General features: G+C 31.1%; 2 protein-coding genes across 2 annotated transcripts; one reads left to right on the top strand and one right to left on the bottom strand.

Annotated features, from left to right (window-relative positions):
- The first annotated feature begins 3,543 nt into the window (after window positions 1–3,543).
- LOC103494419 (major pollen allergen Lol p 11-like) lies at window positions 3,544–4,636 on the top strand. The gene is made up of 2 exons (XM_008455579.3): window positions 3,544–3,819; window positions 3,903–4,636. The coding sequence occupies exons 1-2, from the start codon at window positions 3,660–3,662 to the stop codon at window positions 4,232–4,234; spliced, it is 492 nt and encodes a 163-aa protein (XP_008453801.1). The 5' UTR covers window positions 3,544–3,659; the 3' UTR covers window positions 4,235–4,636.
- An 862-nt stretch (window positions 4,637–5,498) lies between these two features.
- Window positions 5,499–7,264, bottom strand: LOC103494418 (putative ETHYLENE INSENSITIVE 3-like 4 protein). Its single transcript, XM_008455578.3, has one exon. The coding sequence runs from the start codon at window positions 7,097–7,099 to the stop codon at window positions 5,756–5,758; it is 1,344 nt and encodes a 447-aa protein (XP_008453800.3). The 5' UTR covers window positions 7,100–7,264; the 3' UTR covers window positions 5,499–5,755.
- Between the last annotated feature and the right edge of the window lie 11,154 nt (window positions 7,265–18,418).

Raw genomic sequence — 18,418 nt, 5'->3', positions numbered from 1 at the left:
TATTCAAGAATCATTTAATAAAACAGTCACACCATTAAAAAATAAATAAAAAATAAAAAGCAAAAGAATGACATTTGTTAGAACTAAATTATTCATATTGATGAGTACCAAAATTGTTATACACAATAACTATCAAAATGTCACAACATATAGGTTTGTTTACTGTATGTCAATTTGAATATTTATGAATGTTAAGAATATTAATTAAGAGATTTTATATTTAGGAGCAAAAGGGAAGAATCGGAAGAAAAAAAAGATGAAGATGAAGAGACTGAGAATGGTGGGATCAAAGGAAGGTGCCTTCCTCTCATGATATTAACCTCAACCTCATCAAAGCAACCCAAGAAGCTTTGTTCAAGTTTTGTTTTTAGTTAAAACATATCTACCCTTAACATTGGCAAGCACTAACTGTTTTTCTTCCAAAGTTTGTATTTTCTAAGAGTTGGTTTTATTTGCACAATGATTGCTTCTTGGCTATATATTTTGTGATCTCGATCGTGACAAAAATTTGAAGGACAGATACATCTTAGACATAATGCTTTAAATGTTTACTCTTTATATTTATAAAATTATAATTTACTACTAAGAATTACAATGTACATGTTCTATATTCTTGTTGTGTGTAATTGAGTTTGTCCAAACTTAACTCAAAGTTAAGCTTTAGATACAATGGTGATGGTACAAGATTGAAAAATTAAAATTTGGATCGGTTTTTATTTGGTTTCTAAATTTAAAAATGTTATATATTTATTACTATTTATTGCGTAAGTTTGGTTTTATTTTAGTTCCTAAGTTCTGATTTATTACGAAGTCTATCCTTAAAGTTTGAGTTTTGCTTCAATTTGGCTCCTAGGTTTAAGTATTTTACGGTTTTAATTTTGAATTTTAGTCCAATTCTAAAAAAGGTCAAAAACTATTTTTTAGATTTCGAAAATGATTTTGTAAAACAATGGTGAAAATTAAGAACCCATTTGATAACTTCATTTCTGTTTCTTATTTTAAGAAACGGATTTGTTTGATAATCATTTCTATTTCCCATTATCAAAATTTAAAAAACGTTTCCAGAAATTGGACAAAAATAGAGAAACTAACGGTCTTGGATTCAATTCCCAACTTTGACGATTTTTTTTTTATTTCTTTCTTTTTAACATTTCTTTAACTTGTTTTATTTTCTTTTTCTCCCTTTATTAATTTATCATATTTATATGTTTATTTTTTCTTCCTTTGTTAATTTTTCATATCTATACGCTTAATATATTTTTTTTAATTTGGTTTTATTTTTTTCTTCTCTTAGAAAATCTTATGGGTTATCTTTAATATTTTACGACCACGATATTTATATAATAATATATTTGAGCTAAATTTGAACCAATGTTCATTTAAGAGAAATGAATTGAATGAAAAATAATATTTTAAATCAAATTTTGACGGTATATAATGAAAACTATTGTATTATAATTAAGTTATTAATTTTACAACGAGATTTATGTGTATTTGATAATGTTAATGTTTTATAATTATTTTTTTCATATTTTAATGAATTCTATATAACTTTTTTATATTTTACATAGTTAAATGATTAATTTTCATAAATGTAACAAAACGTCAAACTATTTACAGCCCGTGTAACAAAGTCCATGAAGTTAGCTATTTTATAAATATTTCAAGTTTACCCTTCCGTCTTTCTTCCCCTCCTCCCTACAATTTCTTTCATCGTCTTCCTCCTCGTTGCGCGATTTTTTTCATTGTCTTTCTTCTTTTCCTTTTTTTTTCCTCTGCGATTTATTTCCATTGTCTTTCTTCTTTTCCTATTCTTTTTTTACGTCGTTTAATCTTTCCATGTTTTTCTTCTTTTCCTCTTTTTTTTATATCGTTTAAATTTGGGTAACCAAATCTAAACGACCATGTACAAAAAATAGCAAAATCACGATCGTGTAAAAAAAATAAACCATCGTGTAGACAAATCTAAATGATCGCGTACCAAAAGAATTAAAAAAATCGTTTAGCCAAATCTAAACGATCGTGTACTGAACAATCTTGGAAAAATAAACGATTGTGTAAAAAAAAACGATCGTGTAAAAAAAAAGATCGTGTACCAAAAGAATTTAAAAAAATCGTTTAACTAAATCTATACGATTGTGTACCAAATTTTGAAAAAAAATCTTTTAGATTTGGGTTTAAATCTAAACGATCCTATAACCAAATTTAAACTTAACCAAATTAAACGATAGTCGTGTACCAAATATATTATGTGCGTTGTTGATGGGGCATTTTTTGTATTTTCTACGGTTAGGCTTTTTCCATTTTTTGAATTGTTCTATACAGTGTAAATATTTTGCCGCTTTGTTATAATTTTTAAAAGACCTCTAATTAAATTAATAAGTAAAAATGTTAGAAAAATAACATAAGGTGAAACAAGAAATAATTATCAAACATATTCATGTTTCTATTTCTTTTTTTTTTTTTTATCTTCTTTAAAAAAAACAAGAAACAAAAATAATTATTAAACATAATCCCCTTTTTGTTCCAAAAAAAACAAAAAACAAAAATAATTATCAAACATAATCCCTTTTTGTTCCAAAAAAAAACAAGAAACATGAAACGGAAAACATGAATATTATCAAACAAGCCCTAAATAACAAAACAAATTGAATGACATAAGTGACTATTAAGTTAATTTTTTGGAAGAAAAAGAAAACAATTATCAAGTATGACACAAATAATTATTAAACAAAATAACCGTAATAACTTGATTCAAATCAAGCTTTTAATCATCACCTTCCAAAAATTATATCTCAACCTCATCTCGCAAGTCTTAAACCATATATCAAAATATATAGACCCAAAGGCCATGGATAGGTTGAAGCCCAAAGAAAATTGAGGGGAGACCACCGGCCAAAAATGAGAGAAGTCAAACCTTCGAGTTAAGAGTCGACCAAACGAACCAAAGGAATTATATATTAATCGATAAACAGCCGAGCCAAGTTCAGTAGGAACTATAAACAATCAAGTCAAGTTCAGTATATACCCATGCATGGGAGTGATAGTAAGGAGTGCATATTACACAAAATAACAATACCTCTCCCAAAACAATCTCAGCCATTAGATCAGTTGGAAGATTTCGTCTTGACCGTTGGATGGATAGATAAATTTATTTAAAAAAAAATCTCAAAAGGGAGGACAAGATCCGTAGATAACGCGTGGACTTGTCTCACTTCAATTTAAAGTCAACCTCCCACTATTCCTCCATTGGATCTGCCTAAGTATACTCCATTCCCACACTTTCATTTTTCCTTTCTTTTTACCTCTTTTATTTAACTCTTTATTCACAATCTACATTTAACTCTTTATATATTATCCAACTTAAACGTCATACCAATCGAGTTGAGTTGATATATGTGCGATTTTCGAATCATTCTAATTTTTTAAACAAAGAAAAATGAAAGAATTAAGGGCATGTGAGTACGTGTTGATAAAGTGATGAATAATAGAAGTTGTGAGAATATGCGGAAGAGAAGGGAAAGAGCACGTTGTATCATTAATGTCTCACACAAATCCAAGTTCCCAATCTTCAAAGCTCCCCTTTTAAATATGAACAAACCATTGGAAATATGAGACCTTGCCCCCCTTAATCTTTCTTTCCATTCTTCTTCCTAATCATGGCTACTTCCAATCTTTTCAAGTTATTGATTGGTGTTTGTTTTCTCGTGCTTCTTCACGGCCTTCCTGCCTCGGCGCAGCTTTTCGTCGTCAATGGTTGTGTCTACTGCGACACTTGTCGGTGTGGTTTCGAGACCAACGTCTCCACTCCCGTTTCTGGTAATGCTTCTTTTTATAACAAGTAATGAATGAATGAACGAACGTTTGTTTTACTAGAAAATTAATCAATGAAAATGAAACAGGGGCGAAAGTGAGGTTGGAGTGCAGAGATAGAGCCACATGGGTGTTGAAGTTCACCAAAGAAGCTACTACCAATTCTAAAGGAAAATACAAAATTGATGTGTATGAAGACCACAAGGATGAGAGTTGTAAGGTAGTTCTTGTGAGTAGTCCTCATCGTGGATGCGACCGTCCCGATATAGGCCGAAACAGTGCTACTGTCATTCTCACCAACAACAATGGTCTCACTAGTATCTCCCGCTATGCAAATGCCATGGGCTTCTTGATTCGACGTCCTCTCGCTTTTTGTCCCACCATTCTCAAACAATATCTCGACTTCGATGAATCATTGTGAAAGCCGTCTTTCTCTTAACAATGTCGAATATATATATCTAGCTATTAGAAATAGTAATTTAAGAAGAATAAAGTTGTTAAAGGTCACTACAAATGATTGGTTTTTCAGGGTTTGATTGCTTTCATGCATTGCATTATAGTTTTTTTTTTCTCCCTTCTTTTTAACTACTTCTTGGAAAATGGATATGATGGTGGTAATGTATTAACCTCTTGTTAAATTAGCTTGAGTTCCATTTTCTTGGAAGCTCGATCCATCGAGTATGTACTTTGTTATATTTTTTTGGTGTTCTACCTAGTTTGAGGTTATGTATTTAAATGTCCAAAGCATATAAATTTAATAAATAATATATTTGTTATTCTTCATATGGTCAGAAATCTTCTTGCCTTCTGATCTGGTCTTTAATTCAAGCTCCCTCTCCTTGCCATTTATTAAGAAAATTTACAAAAGGATTGGCCACTTTTAGAAAGAACAACTTTTACTTTCAAAACACCCATTTCTCACTGACAGAACAACTTTTACTTTCAAAACACCCATTTCTCACCGACTTGTTCTACTTGCTTGGCTTGGTTCACAAATGAAGACATAACCTCTATTTATATAAAAGTGTATAATATCGTTAAACAGAATGATTTTCTCCAAAATTTTAACTCTTCTTAGTTTATGCTTAATCTAAAAAAACTCTCTACAATTCCTTAATCTAAATAAAATAAATTTTAACCTAAATAAAACTTACGATATTTTTAGATTTTTTTTTTTCTTTTGAAATGTTTATTTAATACTAATTTACATATTTATATTTATGTGTATGTTATATTGCATGCAGATACTATTGTAGATACTTAAATAAATAACATCTAGAATAGTTAGTGTTTAGTGAGTGTTGTTTAGGTAAAAACTGGAGAAGGAAGATAAGAATAAAAAAGCAATAGGGAGGGAGAATGAAGAAGTCCAAGGCCATTACACGTCCATTTTTGGCCAATTTAGCAATTTCAATAAACGATACATAAACAAACAGAAGTGTAAAAGAAAACGAACATTGAGAGTCAAATTTTACTTGGATTTAAAGGTCATAAGCGCCAATTTTCGTGGCTAAAGAAGAAGATTGAAGAAGACAATCTCAACCTTCAAATGAATTCGAATTCAAAGCTACCCAGTGAAAGAATTATTTTCTTCCAAAAAGTGTAGTAAGAACAGGTACAGTCTTGATAAATAAATCCAATACATTAAAAGTAAAGATAACATTAATTAGTAACAAAATCCAATTCCGACATCAGGGAACACACTACAAATTAAATAGTATATATCAATATGAATCACAATCATATTATCATTCTGATCATATAATCATAATCATAATGGAAGAAGATAAAACCAACCTCAGTATTCAAACCTAAAATCCAATTAACTTCTACCCCAAGAAAAGATTTAGAAATTCAAAATTCAAAACTTCTTCAAAAATAGTTTTTTCCGTTGGAAGCATCAAAATTGAGAAATAAAAGGCGGTGATTGATGATGCTTACTTCATTCTTCAGCTCCCCATTCATATCTCAAATCCCAAATAGAAGTAGCATCTTGTTGTTGCCCACTCAAATCCTCCCCGGGACTCGCATTCAGATCCATATTCCAGTATCCACTCCCGTAATCCTCCACCGTGCTGCTCCCCGACCCATCTCCGGCATCTTCTATCCTCGCCTCCTCACTCCCCGCCTCCGCCCTCCCCAGCTCCCAGTTCATCCACTCCACCACGCTCTTCAAATGTGTGTCTATCGATTGCTCGTCCGAGAATTCCTCTGACCTCTCTCCTCTGCAAATGCACTGTGTCTCATGCTCTGTTCTTGCTCTCTTGTCTATGAATCCCATTAGCACTTCACTCTGTGGACACCATTGATTCTGGCAAGGGTATAACATCGAATCCGATACGGGTTCTTGTTCGAATACACACTTTCGTTTCGTCATAATTTCATCGCTGCACTGTTTATCTCTGTTTTTGTTGTGTTCTTCTTCTTCTTCTTCTTCGTCGGTGATTCTTAAGCTCTTTTTTGTTAATTTTAACAGAGCTTCTTCTTGATTCACAACTTTAGCCCAAGTGAGTGTCTCTTTCGCTGTCATTTTCGCTTGTAAATTCTTCGATTGCCGAATTAATTTCCTCATGTTGTCTAAATCAGGTAACATGTGTTTAATCACCGCCGCCAAGACACTGATTTTCCACGCCTTTTTGAGATCGTGGGGCTTTTTATACGGGGGAACACCATGACCACCGGCGGCGCCCTGTTCACCCCACCAAAGCTCGTTACCCGTCGGCCACCATGGCGGCGCTAAACCCTTTTCCAATGGGAATTTCCTCTGTGGAGGAATACAGTGATGCATCAAGGCGGAGAGAATGGATCCCAATGTTGTGTCCTGTAAATCGGTGAGTAAATGCAAAAACGAATTGGGATCGATTCCTGATTCTTCAATTACTTTGGGGAGAAATTTCGCTATGGCCATCGGAGCATCTTGTTCGAATCGGACATCATCTTTCCACCATTCACGGAGGCTCTCGGAAGAACCAGTGACCGGTTTTCCTTTTTCCGGAACGATTCCATAAACAAACCCTTGAGCTTTACAAGCTTCCATGTTTTTATCCATGCACTTAAGAATGGAATCTTGAGCTCGAGCCATTTTCTTCCGGCGAGAAGCTTCTTCTCTTGCAGCAGATTCAGGCTCTTCTTCATCATGCCTCTCCTTCATCTTCTTCAACCGTTGTCGATCTCTCCACATTCGTTTCTTGAGATCATCGTAGCTAATTTCCTCTTCTGGTTCTTGATCTCGGTCGTCTTCATCGTTGTTATGGGATCGGATTTCTCCATGGAACTCCACCATCATATGTAGTTTTTAAAATGGATAATGGAAAATTGAGATACACTGAATTGGGCCCATTGTTGGAAAGGGGAATATATATATAATGGGAAGAAGTTGAGAATGGCGGTGATTGAAGGTTGGAGACAAAGTTGCCATTAACGAGGAGTGAAATTTGACTTTGGAGGTTTTTGAAAGAGATGGTTGAAGATGGGTGTAGTGTAGGGGGGTTTGCATGTTGAACACATATACCATTTCATTACATCACTCACTAACTTATCATTTTATTTCTTTTTTACACAAACCAACTTATCTTCTCTTAGTTAAGAAAGTGCTTTAGGATTGAAACATGCTCATGTGTGTTTATCTTTGTTAAGTTAATTTAGTCCAAGTTTGTTCCTATTTCTTAGGAATTAGTCATTCATGATTTGTAATCATGGAGAAAGTCTAGGGTCATGTTGATTAGTGGAGAAAGTTTAGGGTCATGATGTTAGTGGAGAAAGTTTAGGGTCATGATGTTAGTGGGTAGTTATTTTTAAGACTTTAAATACTGTATTTTTCTTTGAATGTAATTGAAATGAATTTGTCTTCAATTTACCATTGCAATATTTATTTTTACTCTAGAAAATAACAATTGGTATCGGAGCTCTCTTCTTAAGGGATCTGTGAGTGTGAGTTGTTGTGTCATGGACGCCATAACAAGTTCTAGTTTCACTTCAATTTCTCCATTGATATTTGATGGAGACAACTACCAAGTTTGGACAGTTCGTATGGAAGCTTATATGGAAGCTTTGGATATTTGGGAAGCAGTGGAAGAGGATTATGAAATTCTTGCTCTTCCAGACAATCCTACCATGGCACAAATCAAAGCGCAAAAGGAGAAGAAGACAAAGAAATCCAAGGCAAAGGCATGTCTGTTTGCTGCAGTCTCATCTACTATCTTCACTAGAATTATGACTCTGAGATCAGCATATGAGATATGGAATTATCTCAAGTCAGAATATGAGGGAGATGAAAGAATCAAAGGAATGCGTGTGCTAAACTTGATTCGAGAATTCGAGTTGCAAAAGATGAAGGAAACAGAATCAATTAAAGAGTATTCTGTTAGGTTATTGGACATTGCAAACCAAATCAGATTACTTGGTTCTGTGTTCAAGGACTCAAGAATTGTAGAAAAAATTCTTGTATCAGTGCCTGAAAAATTTGAGGCATCTATTTCTGCCTTAGAAAATACCAAAGATTTGACTCAAATCACTCTTGCAGAGATACTCAATGCTTTGCAAGCGCAGGAACAAAGAAGAGCCATGAGGCAAGAAGGTGCTGTTAAAGGAGCCTTGCCAGCGAAGCATCATGAGAACGTTAGGAACAATAAGAAGAAGAAGTTTTTCAAGAAGAATCAAATTTCTACTAGAGAATCTTCAACTTACAACAAAGCAGGAGTCAAGAAGGGATTCTATCCTCCCTGTTCACATTGCAATAAACAGGGTCATCCTCCTTTTAAATGCTGGAGGAGACCAAACGCCAAGTGCACCAAATGTAACCAAATGGGGCATGAAGCTGTAATTTGCAGGAACAATAATCAACAACAAGGTGTAGAGGCCAAAATTGCTTATCAGGAGGAGGAGGAGGATCAATTGTTTATGGCAACATGCTTCGTGGGTGGTGAGTCAAATGAAAGCTGGCTGATTGACAGTGGATGTACCAACCATATGACTCATGACAAGGAGTTGTTTAAAGATCTGAAGCCAACAAATATCACCAAAGTCAGAATTGGCAATGGAGACTACATCTCAGTCAAAGGAAAGGGACTATTGCGATTGCCAGTTGTAAAGGTACAAAACATATACAAGATGTTCTTTTTGTACCTGACATTAACCAAAATTTGTTGAGTGTGGGTCAACTTATTGAAAAAGGTTTTAAAGTTACTTTTGAAAATGAATATTGCTTGATTAAGGATGCAGCAAATCAAGATATTTTCAAAGTAAAAATGAAAGGAAAAAGTTTTTCACTTAATCCTTTAGAGGAGGAGCAATCTGTTTTTGCTCTCAAAGAAGATGAAACACAGCTTTGGCACAAAAGAGTCGGTCACTATCATCATCAAGGGCTGCTACAACTAACGGAGTTGGCACTTGATTTTCCCAAGCTTAGTGAAGAAATCTCAAGATGCAAAGCGTGTCATTTTGGAAAGCAAAATAGGAAGTCATTTCCCAAGTCATCTTGGAGAGCCACTCAAAAATTGCAGCTCATTCACACAGATGTTGCAGGTCCTCAGAGAACACCTTCTTTAAAAGGCAGTCTCTATTATATTGCTTTTATTGATGACTTCACCAGAATGTGCTGAATTTTTTTCTTGAAGTTTAAATCAGAGGTTGCTCATGTCTTTTGGAAGTTCAAGACAAGAGTTGAAAATGAAAGTGGTTGCAAAATTCAAATGGTAAGGTCTGACAATGGGAAGGAGTATGTTTCGGCAGAATTTGACAAGTTTTGTGAAGATTCAGGCATAAAACATCAACTTACAGCTCCTTACACTCCTCAAAAAAATGGAGTTAGTGAGAGGAGAAATAGATACATCATGGAGATGACAAGATGCATGCTGCATGAAAAGAGTTTGCCAAAGAAGTTTTAGGCAGAGGCAGCAAATACAGCTGTATTTCTTCAAAATAGGCTTCCCACAAAAGCATTGAAGGAAAAGACACCATTTGAGGCATGGTATGGGTACAAACCATCATTGAAATTTCTCAAAGTATTTGGTTGTTTGTGTTTCACTCATGTTCCACAGAGCAAGCGTGACAAACTTGATAGGAGAGCTTCACCGGGTGTCTTTATAGGCTATAGTTCTATCAGCAAAGCCTATAAAATTTTCCAGCCACAAACTGGAAAGATTGTCGTGAGCAGGGATGTTCACTTCGAGGAAGATGAAGAGTGGAACTTTGATGATGCAGAGAAGAAAGGTCAGACCTTGGAAAAGATGAAATTCAAGTTTTTTGATTCAAGCATTGAAGAGGAAGATGACAGGCAGAATGAAATAGTAGATGATGCTTCCGTGAGAGGAACAAGGTTGCTTTCTGATATTTATGAAAGGTGCAATGTTGCTGTGTGTGAACCTGCAAACTATGCAGAAGCAAAGAAAGATCAAAGGTGGATAGTTGCAATGGAGGAGGAGTTGTCAATGATAGAGAAGAACAAAACTTGGATCCTTGTTGACAGACCTCAAGATAGGAAGGTAATTGGAGTTAATGCTGATGGCTCGATTAACAAGCACAAAGCCAGGCTTGTGGTTAAAGGGTATGCTCAAATCTTTGGTGTTGATTACTCTGATACTTTTGCTCCTGTTGCTAGAATGGACACAATCAGGTTACTATTTGCAATAGCTGCACAAAAGGGGTGGAAATTGTATCAGTTGGATGTCAAATCAGCTTTTTTGAATGGTGTCTTACAAGAAGAAATTTATGTTGAGCAGCCCGAAGGATGTGAGAAGCAAGGTGAAAGAAATAAAGTCTATCTTCTCAAGAAGGCTCTTTATGGTTTAAAACAAGCTTCAAGAGCTTGGTATAGCAAAATTGATGAACATTTACTGAGCTTGGGATTTTTGAAAAGTCTATCAGAATCAACCTTATATGTTAAGCACAATGGTACTAACATTCTTATTGTTTCACTGTATGTTGATGACCTACTGGTTACAGGAAACAATGCAGATCATATTCAAAATTTCAAATGGGAGATGATGAAGATGTTTGAAATGACAGATCTCGGGCTCATGTCCTACTTCCTTGGCATAGAGATCAAGCAAGGGCAAGGTGAAGTTTTCATTTGTCAGAAAAAATATGCAAAGGAAATACTAAAGAAGTTTAAGATGGATGAGTGTAAGGCTGTAAGCACTCCAATGAATCAAAAAGAGAAGTTGTGCAAAGAAGATGGTGCTGACAAAGTCGATGAAGGATATTTTAGGAGTTTAATTGGTTGCTTGATGTATCTCACAACAACAAGACCTGATATTTTGAATGTTGTGAGTATTTTGTCTCGTTTCATGCATTGTGCAAGTGAATTACATCTTAAGGCAGCAAAAAGAGTGATACGATATGTCAAAGGCACAAGTGATTTTGGTGTTAAGTTCACTAGGGGCAAGGAGTTCAAACTGATTGTTTTTTCTGATAGTGATTGGGGAGGTTCCATTGATGATATGAGAAGCACTTTAGGTTACTGTTTTACTCTTAGCTCTGGTGTTTTCTCTTGGAGCTCGAAAAAGCAAGAGATTGTAGCCCAATCCACTGCTGAAGCAGAATTTATTGCTGCAACAGCTACTGCCAATCAAGCTTTATGGCTGAGAAAAATTTTACTTTGACCTTGATCTGGAGCAGAAGAAAAGCACGGAGATTCTTGTTAATAACAAAGCGGCTATTGTTATTTCTCATAATCCTGTGTTTTATAAGAAGACTAAACATTTTAACATCAAGTTATTTTTTTTAAGGGAAGTGCAGAAAAGTGGAGAGGTGATTCTTGTCTACTGCAAAACAGAAGATCAAGTTGCAGACATATTAACTAAACTGTTGCCTACTTGCAAGTTCGAGTTTCTAAGGTCAAAACTTGGTGTTTGCAACTCCTAAAGCAAGGAGGAGTGTTAAGAAAGTGCTTTAGGATTGAAACATGCTCATGTGTGTTTATCTTTGTTAAGTTAATTTAGTCCAAGTTTATTCCTATTTCTTAGGAATTAGTCATTCATGATTTGTAATCATGGAGAAAGTCTAGGGTCATGTTGATTAGTGGAGAAAGTTTAGGGTCATGATGTTAGTGGAGAAAGTTTAGGGTCATGATGTTAGTGGGTAGTTATTTTTAAGACTTTAAATACTGTATTTTTCTTTGAATGTAATTGAAATGAATTTGTCTTCAATTTGCCATTGCAATATTTATTTTTACTCTAGAAAATAACAATATTTTCTTTTCCTATATTTGACCAATTATTGCTTTCTTTTGATTCTGACTCTGTCTCAGACAAAATAAAACATTTTTTTTTTATTTTAATTTTATCACTTCCAAAATCAATTCAATTTATTCACTTACCCACATATTCTTGGCCATCCCATAAAAAAGAGAAAAAAATTACATTACTTATACAAAACCTTATTGATTATCTATGAATTTTTACTAATACATTTTTAAAAAATATCTTTTTTTTCCCAAAATGAGTTTAAAATCTAAACACTCAAATATTTGGTTTCACCGCTTTATAAATGTTTATATGTAAAATTATGTATGATTTGTAATATATTAATAATGTTTATAGATCAAATTATCATAAAAAAAAAAAAAAAACTATTTAGCACTATGAACTAATTTCATAAACAAATATACATATTTTGAATCTTTTTTCAAAAATATATTTTAAAACCAATCCAACGTTATTTTGAAATTATCAATTTTTTAGTTTCTTCAAATTAAACATTAATTTCACTTTTTTGTATTGGTTTTTTACAATTTAATTTTGGAAGTACGAATATCTTGAAATGTAAATACATAACTATATAAAAAAAATAATTGATTTCCAACAACAAAATATAAATAAAATAATAATTTTTTCAAGACAATGTAATATCAACTAGGTAAAAAGATATGCAATTCAATCATGTTCTTCACTCATCTTTATTTCACGAACCAAATGATCGTGTTCTTCATTGACGTTGTCATGATTTCTTTCATTGATGTTAAAACGAAGTAGATTTGGCTTAGAGAGAAATATTTGCAAATACCTTTATTTAAATGTAAATGAACACACATTGAAAAAATATTTAAAGTATTTAAAAATAAAAAATAAAAATGGAGTGAAAAATAGATAGTAAAAAGAAATAGAAAAAATAGAGGAAGAAAAATAAATATTTGGAGGGGATTCCCCGTTAAACACCAAATAAACATTTATTCTAAAAAAATTTGGTTGAACATATTTTCTCTAAAATGATTTATTTCAAAATCTCATTTTTCTAAAAGTTATTTCAAACTAACGTCAAACACCTCAATTTAATTGACAATAAATTATTTTAAAAATTAAACACTTCAAAAATCAATCAAAAGTTTTAAATTTTAAATTATACTTCGCATTTGAAAATTAAATAAATTAAAAGGGTGTTTTAACAAATATTTAAAAGGATATTGGAGCTGAATAAAAAGATGTTATCATTTGTTATTCATCTAAAATAATGTTATTGAAATCATAATCTAAATCAATTTTATTAGAACGTTAATTTATATAAATCATCTTGTGAATGCTATTATGTATGTATTAGTAAATTAAATCATTTTGTGAATGATGTTATTTATATATTAGACAAATTAATTGGCAACCATTTGCTGATATTTTTTTAAATTAAAAAAGTAATAATTTAGTTGGATGATTCAATCAATCATTTAAGTTGGCTTTTTGGATAATTATGTTAGATAACACCTTTACAAATAATAAGATATTTTAAAAATGGTAAATATAATAAAATTTATTGATAGAACTTACCATAAGACTTAGATATATTTACATTTTTTTTTAAATGTTGTTATATATGCTAATATTTTAAATTTAGTTATAATATCTATAACTATTCTCCTTTACATTTAGACCTAAATACCTTAAGCTCCTAAATTTGGGCCAACATTGCTTAGTAATTTTCTAGTTTTTAGTCAAATGACAATGATGTAATTCATCATGCATTTCAATTTTAGTTATGGAATCTAAACGTTATGTAAGTGTATATAAGTAATGAAAAAGAGTGTGAAAGGATGAATTTTGGAGTGTTAATGATGTATATATTTGTAGAAAAGAGTTTGGATAAAAACAATTATATTATAATTTCATAACATATATAATTATATGTTGAGTTGCTAGTCATCTAAGTTGAATTAAGCATGCTCCATTTATTAAATAACTCACATCTCACTCATTTTTACTCGTCTCATTTATTATAGACTTTATCAAACGTTGGTTATATTATTTGATCAAAATTTAGTCTTGCAAGCTACCATTTTAACTTTTACAACATAAAGTTCAGGCTATCATGAATATATATATATATATAGTACTAAAACATTCCAGAAGCACACTATCATGAATATATATATATATATATATATATAGTCCTAAAACATTCCAGAAGTGCTTCCTAGACTACTAAAAAAAGATTTAATTAAGGTCACGTTTATTTTAGTGGGAAACGTAATAGATTAATGGAAATTAAAAAAGTGGGTTTCATTTAATTACTTTTGAAGATGTTTACTAATGTTATGCAATTCTACTTACATAGGATGGTTCAATTATATCCAAATTTTTGATGAAATAACACAATTCGATCGATGAGTGATGAGAATACTCAATTTGATTACACCTAAAATTCACATCCAATCGTTACCGTTATCGATATATATAGTTATTGTTGCGATTATCAGTATTATATATTGTTACAGTCACAATTGAAAATTTTCAATTTTGACATTTTTATGGTGACTATCAACTATACTAATTCTATTTGACTCTCAAAAGTAGAGGTAACGGTAACGATAACAATAAATTTACAAAATTTATAATAAAAATAATTTAGTTACGTTTGCGATCGAAGCTCCGTTTACCATATCCATCAATGAAATTTAGTTACCATTACTTCATTAATAATTTTCATTACAGTTTGATAAACCAAAAAAAGGAAGGGGTTTTGAGTTATGTAGATGGTAATTTGAGAAAACAGTCGTAGGAGAGTATTATTATTTTGTAGGGAACTAAATTTAGGTTAAATCCACAGAGTTCGAATTTTAAATTATATTGTTTACCCTCACATTAAATGCTATACCCATGATGTCACTTATGTCGTCGTCGAAACTCATATATTTCTACCCTTTCTTAATTTCTTTGAGACAGTGTTCCAACATCCATGGATGGAGTTTGTTCTTTTGAACCGACTACTGATCAATATAATCAAATTTTACGTAGCCTTAAGAGTTAAGCAGCTTCAATATTATTTATGATTGTTTTTGTTTTTATTTGCTACTTATTGCCATTTATTAATTGAAAAAGAGGCCCCTAGTATTACTGTTAACAGATTTGGGGAAGCTTTTTGGTGACACTGATTCAACAGCTGAAGTTGGTTTCTTGATCTTAAACGGTGTAAACTTTTGTACTATATATTTAATTCATGTATATGTAAGTTTTTATATTATATTTTCCACCACTCATGCATTAAAATATATTATTTATAAAGTGCCACTTTACTAATTAGAAATAGTTGCGCAAGGAGTTACGTGAGCCATGCATGCACGTTTGATTAATGCATTTAGTTGCTGATTTTGAAAACCTAAATTAGAATTTAGAACGTACGATGTGGTGATTCAAAATTTTTGTTTTGCGTTAGTGTTTATATCGTTATTTGTAAGTTTTGTTTAAATTAATTTAAAGAATTTCTACTTCAAATATATATATAAAACGCTTAAAGAGTGTACAGTTAATTATCAGTAACTTTTGAAAATATACAAGGATGTAAAATTTTGAAACAAATGAAAAAAGATTTTAGGGTTTTTTTTCTTTTTTATAATTTAACCAAATTTGTATATTGATGGCTAATTAATGTGTGAAGTTAGATAATTAAAAACATAATATAATCATTTGGTCCTAAAAGTTTGTCTTTTTCTTAAAAGTTTGGTTTTTTCTAAAATAGAAAAATTTGATAAATTATTTGCATTTTATAAAACGAAACTCTTAGAAGACAAAATTTATTCGCTTGATTTTTGTATAAAATATAAATATTTTATCAAAAGTTCTATTTTCAAATTTTTTTAAAAGGCTATATTTTATTAACATTTTAGTGTTAATTAATAAGACCCAATTCTTGTATAATAATATAGATGATAAATGTACGTACACTAATGATGAAAAGAATTAAAATGAATCAAAGCAAACCAAACTAAGAAATTGAACAAAGAACAACATCATTGTTTAAAAAAGTTTCATGCTAATTAACTTTTCGATTCTCAACATTCAAAATGCAACCTAAAGATGTAAAATATATACAAATATCTAAAATAAAATTAATAATAATGATGTTTATAACCATTATAATATACAATTAGCGACCGAATACTATTTAAAAATCTCTTTATTATAATCTTTATGATTTTTTTATTTAAACTAAAATAATTAAAATAATAAGTTTCATAAGTTGTGTAAGTGTCTAAAATTATGTTACTCGAGGGAAAAAAAAAACTTCAATATTCTTTGCTCAAAGTTGTCATTACATAGTCTCGTGATCTACTTTACCAAGTAAAGAATATTTCTTATGGCATTAAGTGCCTCACACTTAGCCACCTTTTTCTCTCTTCCATTCTTTTATAAAACTATTTAAGTAAACCACATTTTGATAAAATCATTTGGAGTTATTTGGATTTACTCGATGTTTTCAACTATTATATTACATTCATATACACAACTACTACTAGAAACTTGGGTTTAACGATGCAAAATTTACGTCGTAAAGAGTTTCAACGATACATTTTTGTGTTATGGAAGTCTCTGTCAAAAAAGACTATTTAATGATACTTTGGAAAGTTTGTTGTTAAATACGTTTAGATGACGTCAAGATTGTGTCATTAATACCCTTACCTTCACGATTATGATATAGAATTTAAACTTTAATCTTTTTTAAAAAAAGAGTATACATTCATTATTGTGTAGATGGATGAAATTAAATAACCTCACTTCAAATCTCTTATGCATATTGTTTGAACTAAACAAAATCAAACTATTAAACTACACTTGTTTGGTGGAAAAGTATTTGAGAATATTCTCCTCTCCCTTTTAACTCGAACATGAGTCAGAATTGGAGATGAGGAGATCATTGCTATTACCCACATAAAGTTGAATCCTTTCCCAAATTGCTTTTAACCCTTTTTTTATCACGTGCATAGCAAAACATGTCTTTAAGCTTTAACAATAATGTCTTTCATCAACAAATTATTTATGTTGCCTTTTATATATATATATATATATATATATATATATATATATATATATAATTATTTTGGACTTTTTCTCCACACATTTGATTTGTTTAGTCTTTCATTTTTCGTGTTTAACACCACAGTTGAGACGAATAGATTCAAAATCTTTCATTCTTGATTGAGAGCATAATCATAAGTAATAGAGGACGAGGATTAAGTTGATTTATTTATCCTCTTCTAACCATTTAAAATGTAATAATTAATAAGGACTCTGGTTGAAGTGCATTCTAAGGCCTATATTTATTCTTGAAAAAGTAATCCATCATTAGTAATGTAAAAAGTAGACCCGGTTGGATATTACTTTTGTTGCTTACTTATTTTTTGTAATCTTAATAAAATGTGGGGCCATTAATTTTGAAATTTGTAATTTTTTATTGAGAAAAATAAAAGGTGTTCAATCAAATTGAAATTGAAGATTACACGAGATCCACTACTTTTGTCGTTACAATTACAGATATTGTTACTATAACAATATGAAAGATTATGAATTTGTCATGTTTATTGTTATCGTTATCATTAATGTTATAGTCAAACAATAACAGTTAATGGTAACATTAAAATGTGACAGATGTATATATTTTTAGATAGGTAAGCTCGATCGAAAAAAATCCATTCATTACACCAAATGTAGTCTCATGACAGCTTTTTACATGAAAATGAAGAGAAAAGAGGGTTAGATTTGTTGTCTTCCTATGAAAACAAAGTATTTTGAAACCTTTCATTCAAAGCCAACATTTCTCCTATTAATAGGAATATGAGTTCATATATGATCGATTATAATGATAACTTTTCAACAAGAATTTCAACGACTTTTGAAACAACTGGAACTACTAATTTAGCCTGATCTTTTTTTTTTAACAAGAGTTGTGAGATATACCATACCTAGAAAAAAGAAAAATTGTAAAATAGAATATTTGACAAAATATTTATTTCACTTCGTAGAAAAATGAAGTGTAATAAATTTTGTGTTTTTAACTATTATGAAGTATAATTAGTTTCTTAACTTTTTTTTTTATTCTGAGAAAAAAAAATGGTTTTGTTTGTAAAAAACTTATTCTAATTTAATATTATTATTTCTTTAGTACAAAAAGTTTTTAGGGTGAAAGAGCACATTTTGTCCATACTCCCAATGCAGCTTTGATAGAATTTTGTAACCATATAGTTTATTTATTTATTATTCATTATTTTTAAGATGTAACAATATAGTTTTTGCATAGTTTAAATTTTGTAATATAGTTATTGTATTTCAAGGAATATTTTTTAACGTAAAATTCTTTGTCAAGCTAAGGCATTGCATTCATATAGAAAAAGAAAATCAATGTTAAG

The sequence above is a fragment of the Cucumis melo genome, chromosome 7 (assembly GCF_025177605.1).
Source record: "Cucumis melo cultivar AY chromosome 7, USDA_Cmelo_AY_1.0, whole genome shotgun sequence".
Classification (NCBI taxonomy): domain Eukaryota; kingdom Viridiplantae; phylum Streptophyta; class Magnoliopsida; order Cucurbitales; family Cucurbitaceae; genus Cucumis; species Cucumis melo.
This window is presented reverse-complemented; position numbering and strand designations above follow the sequence as displayed.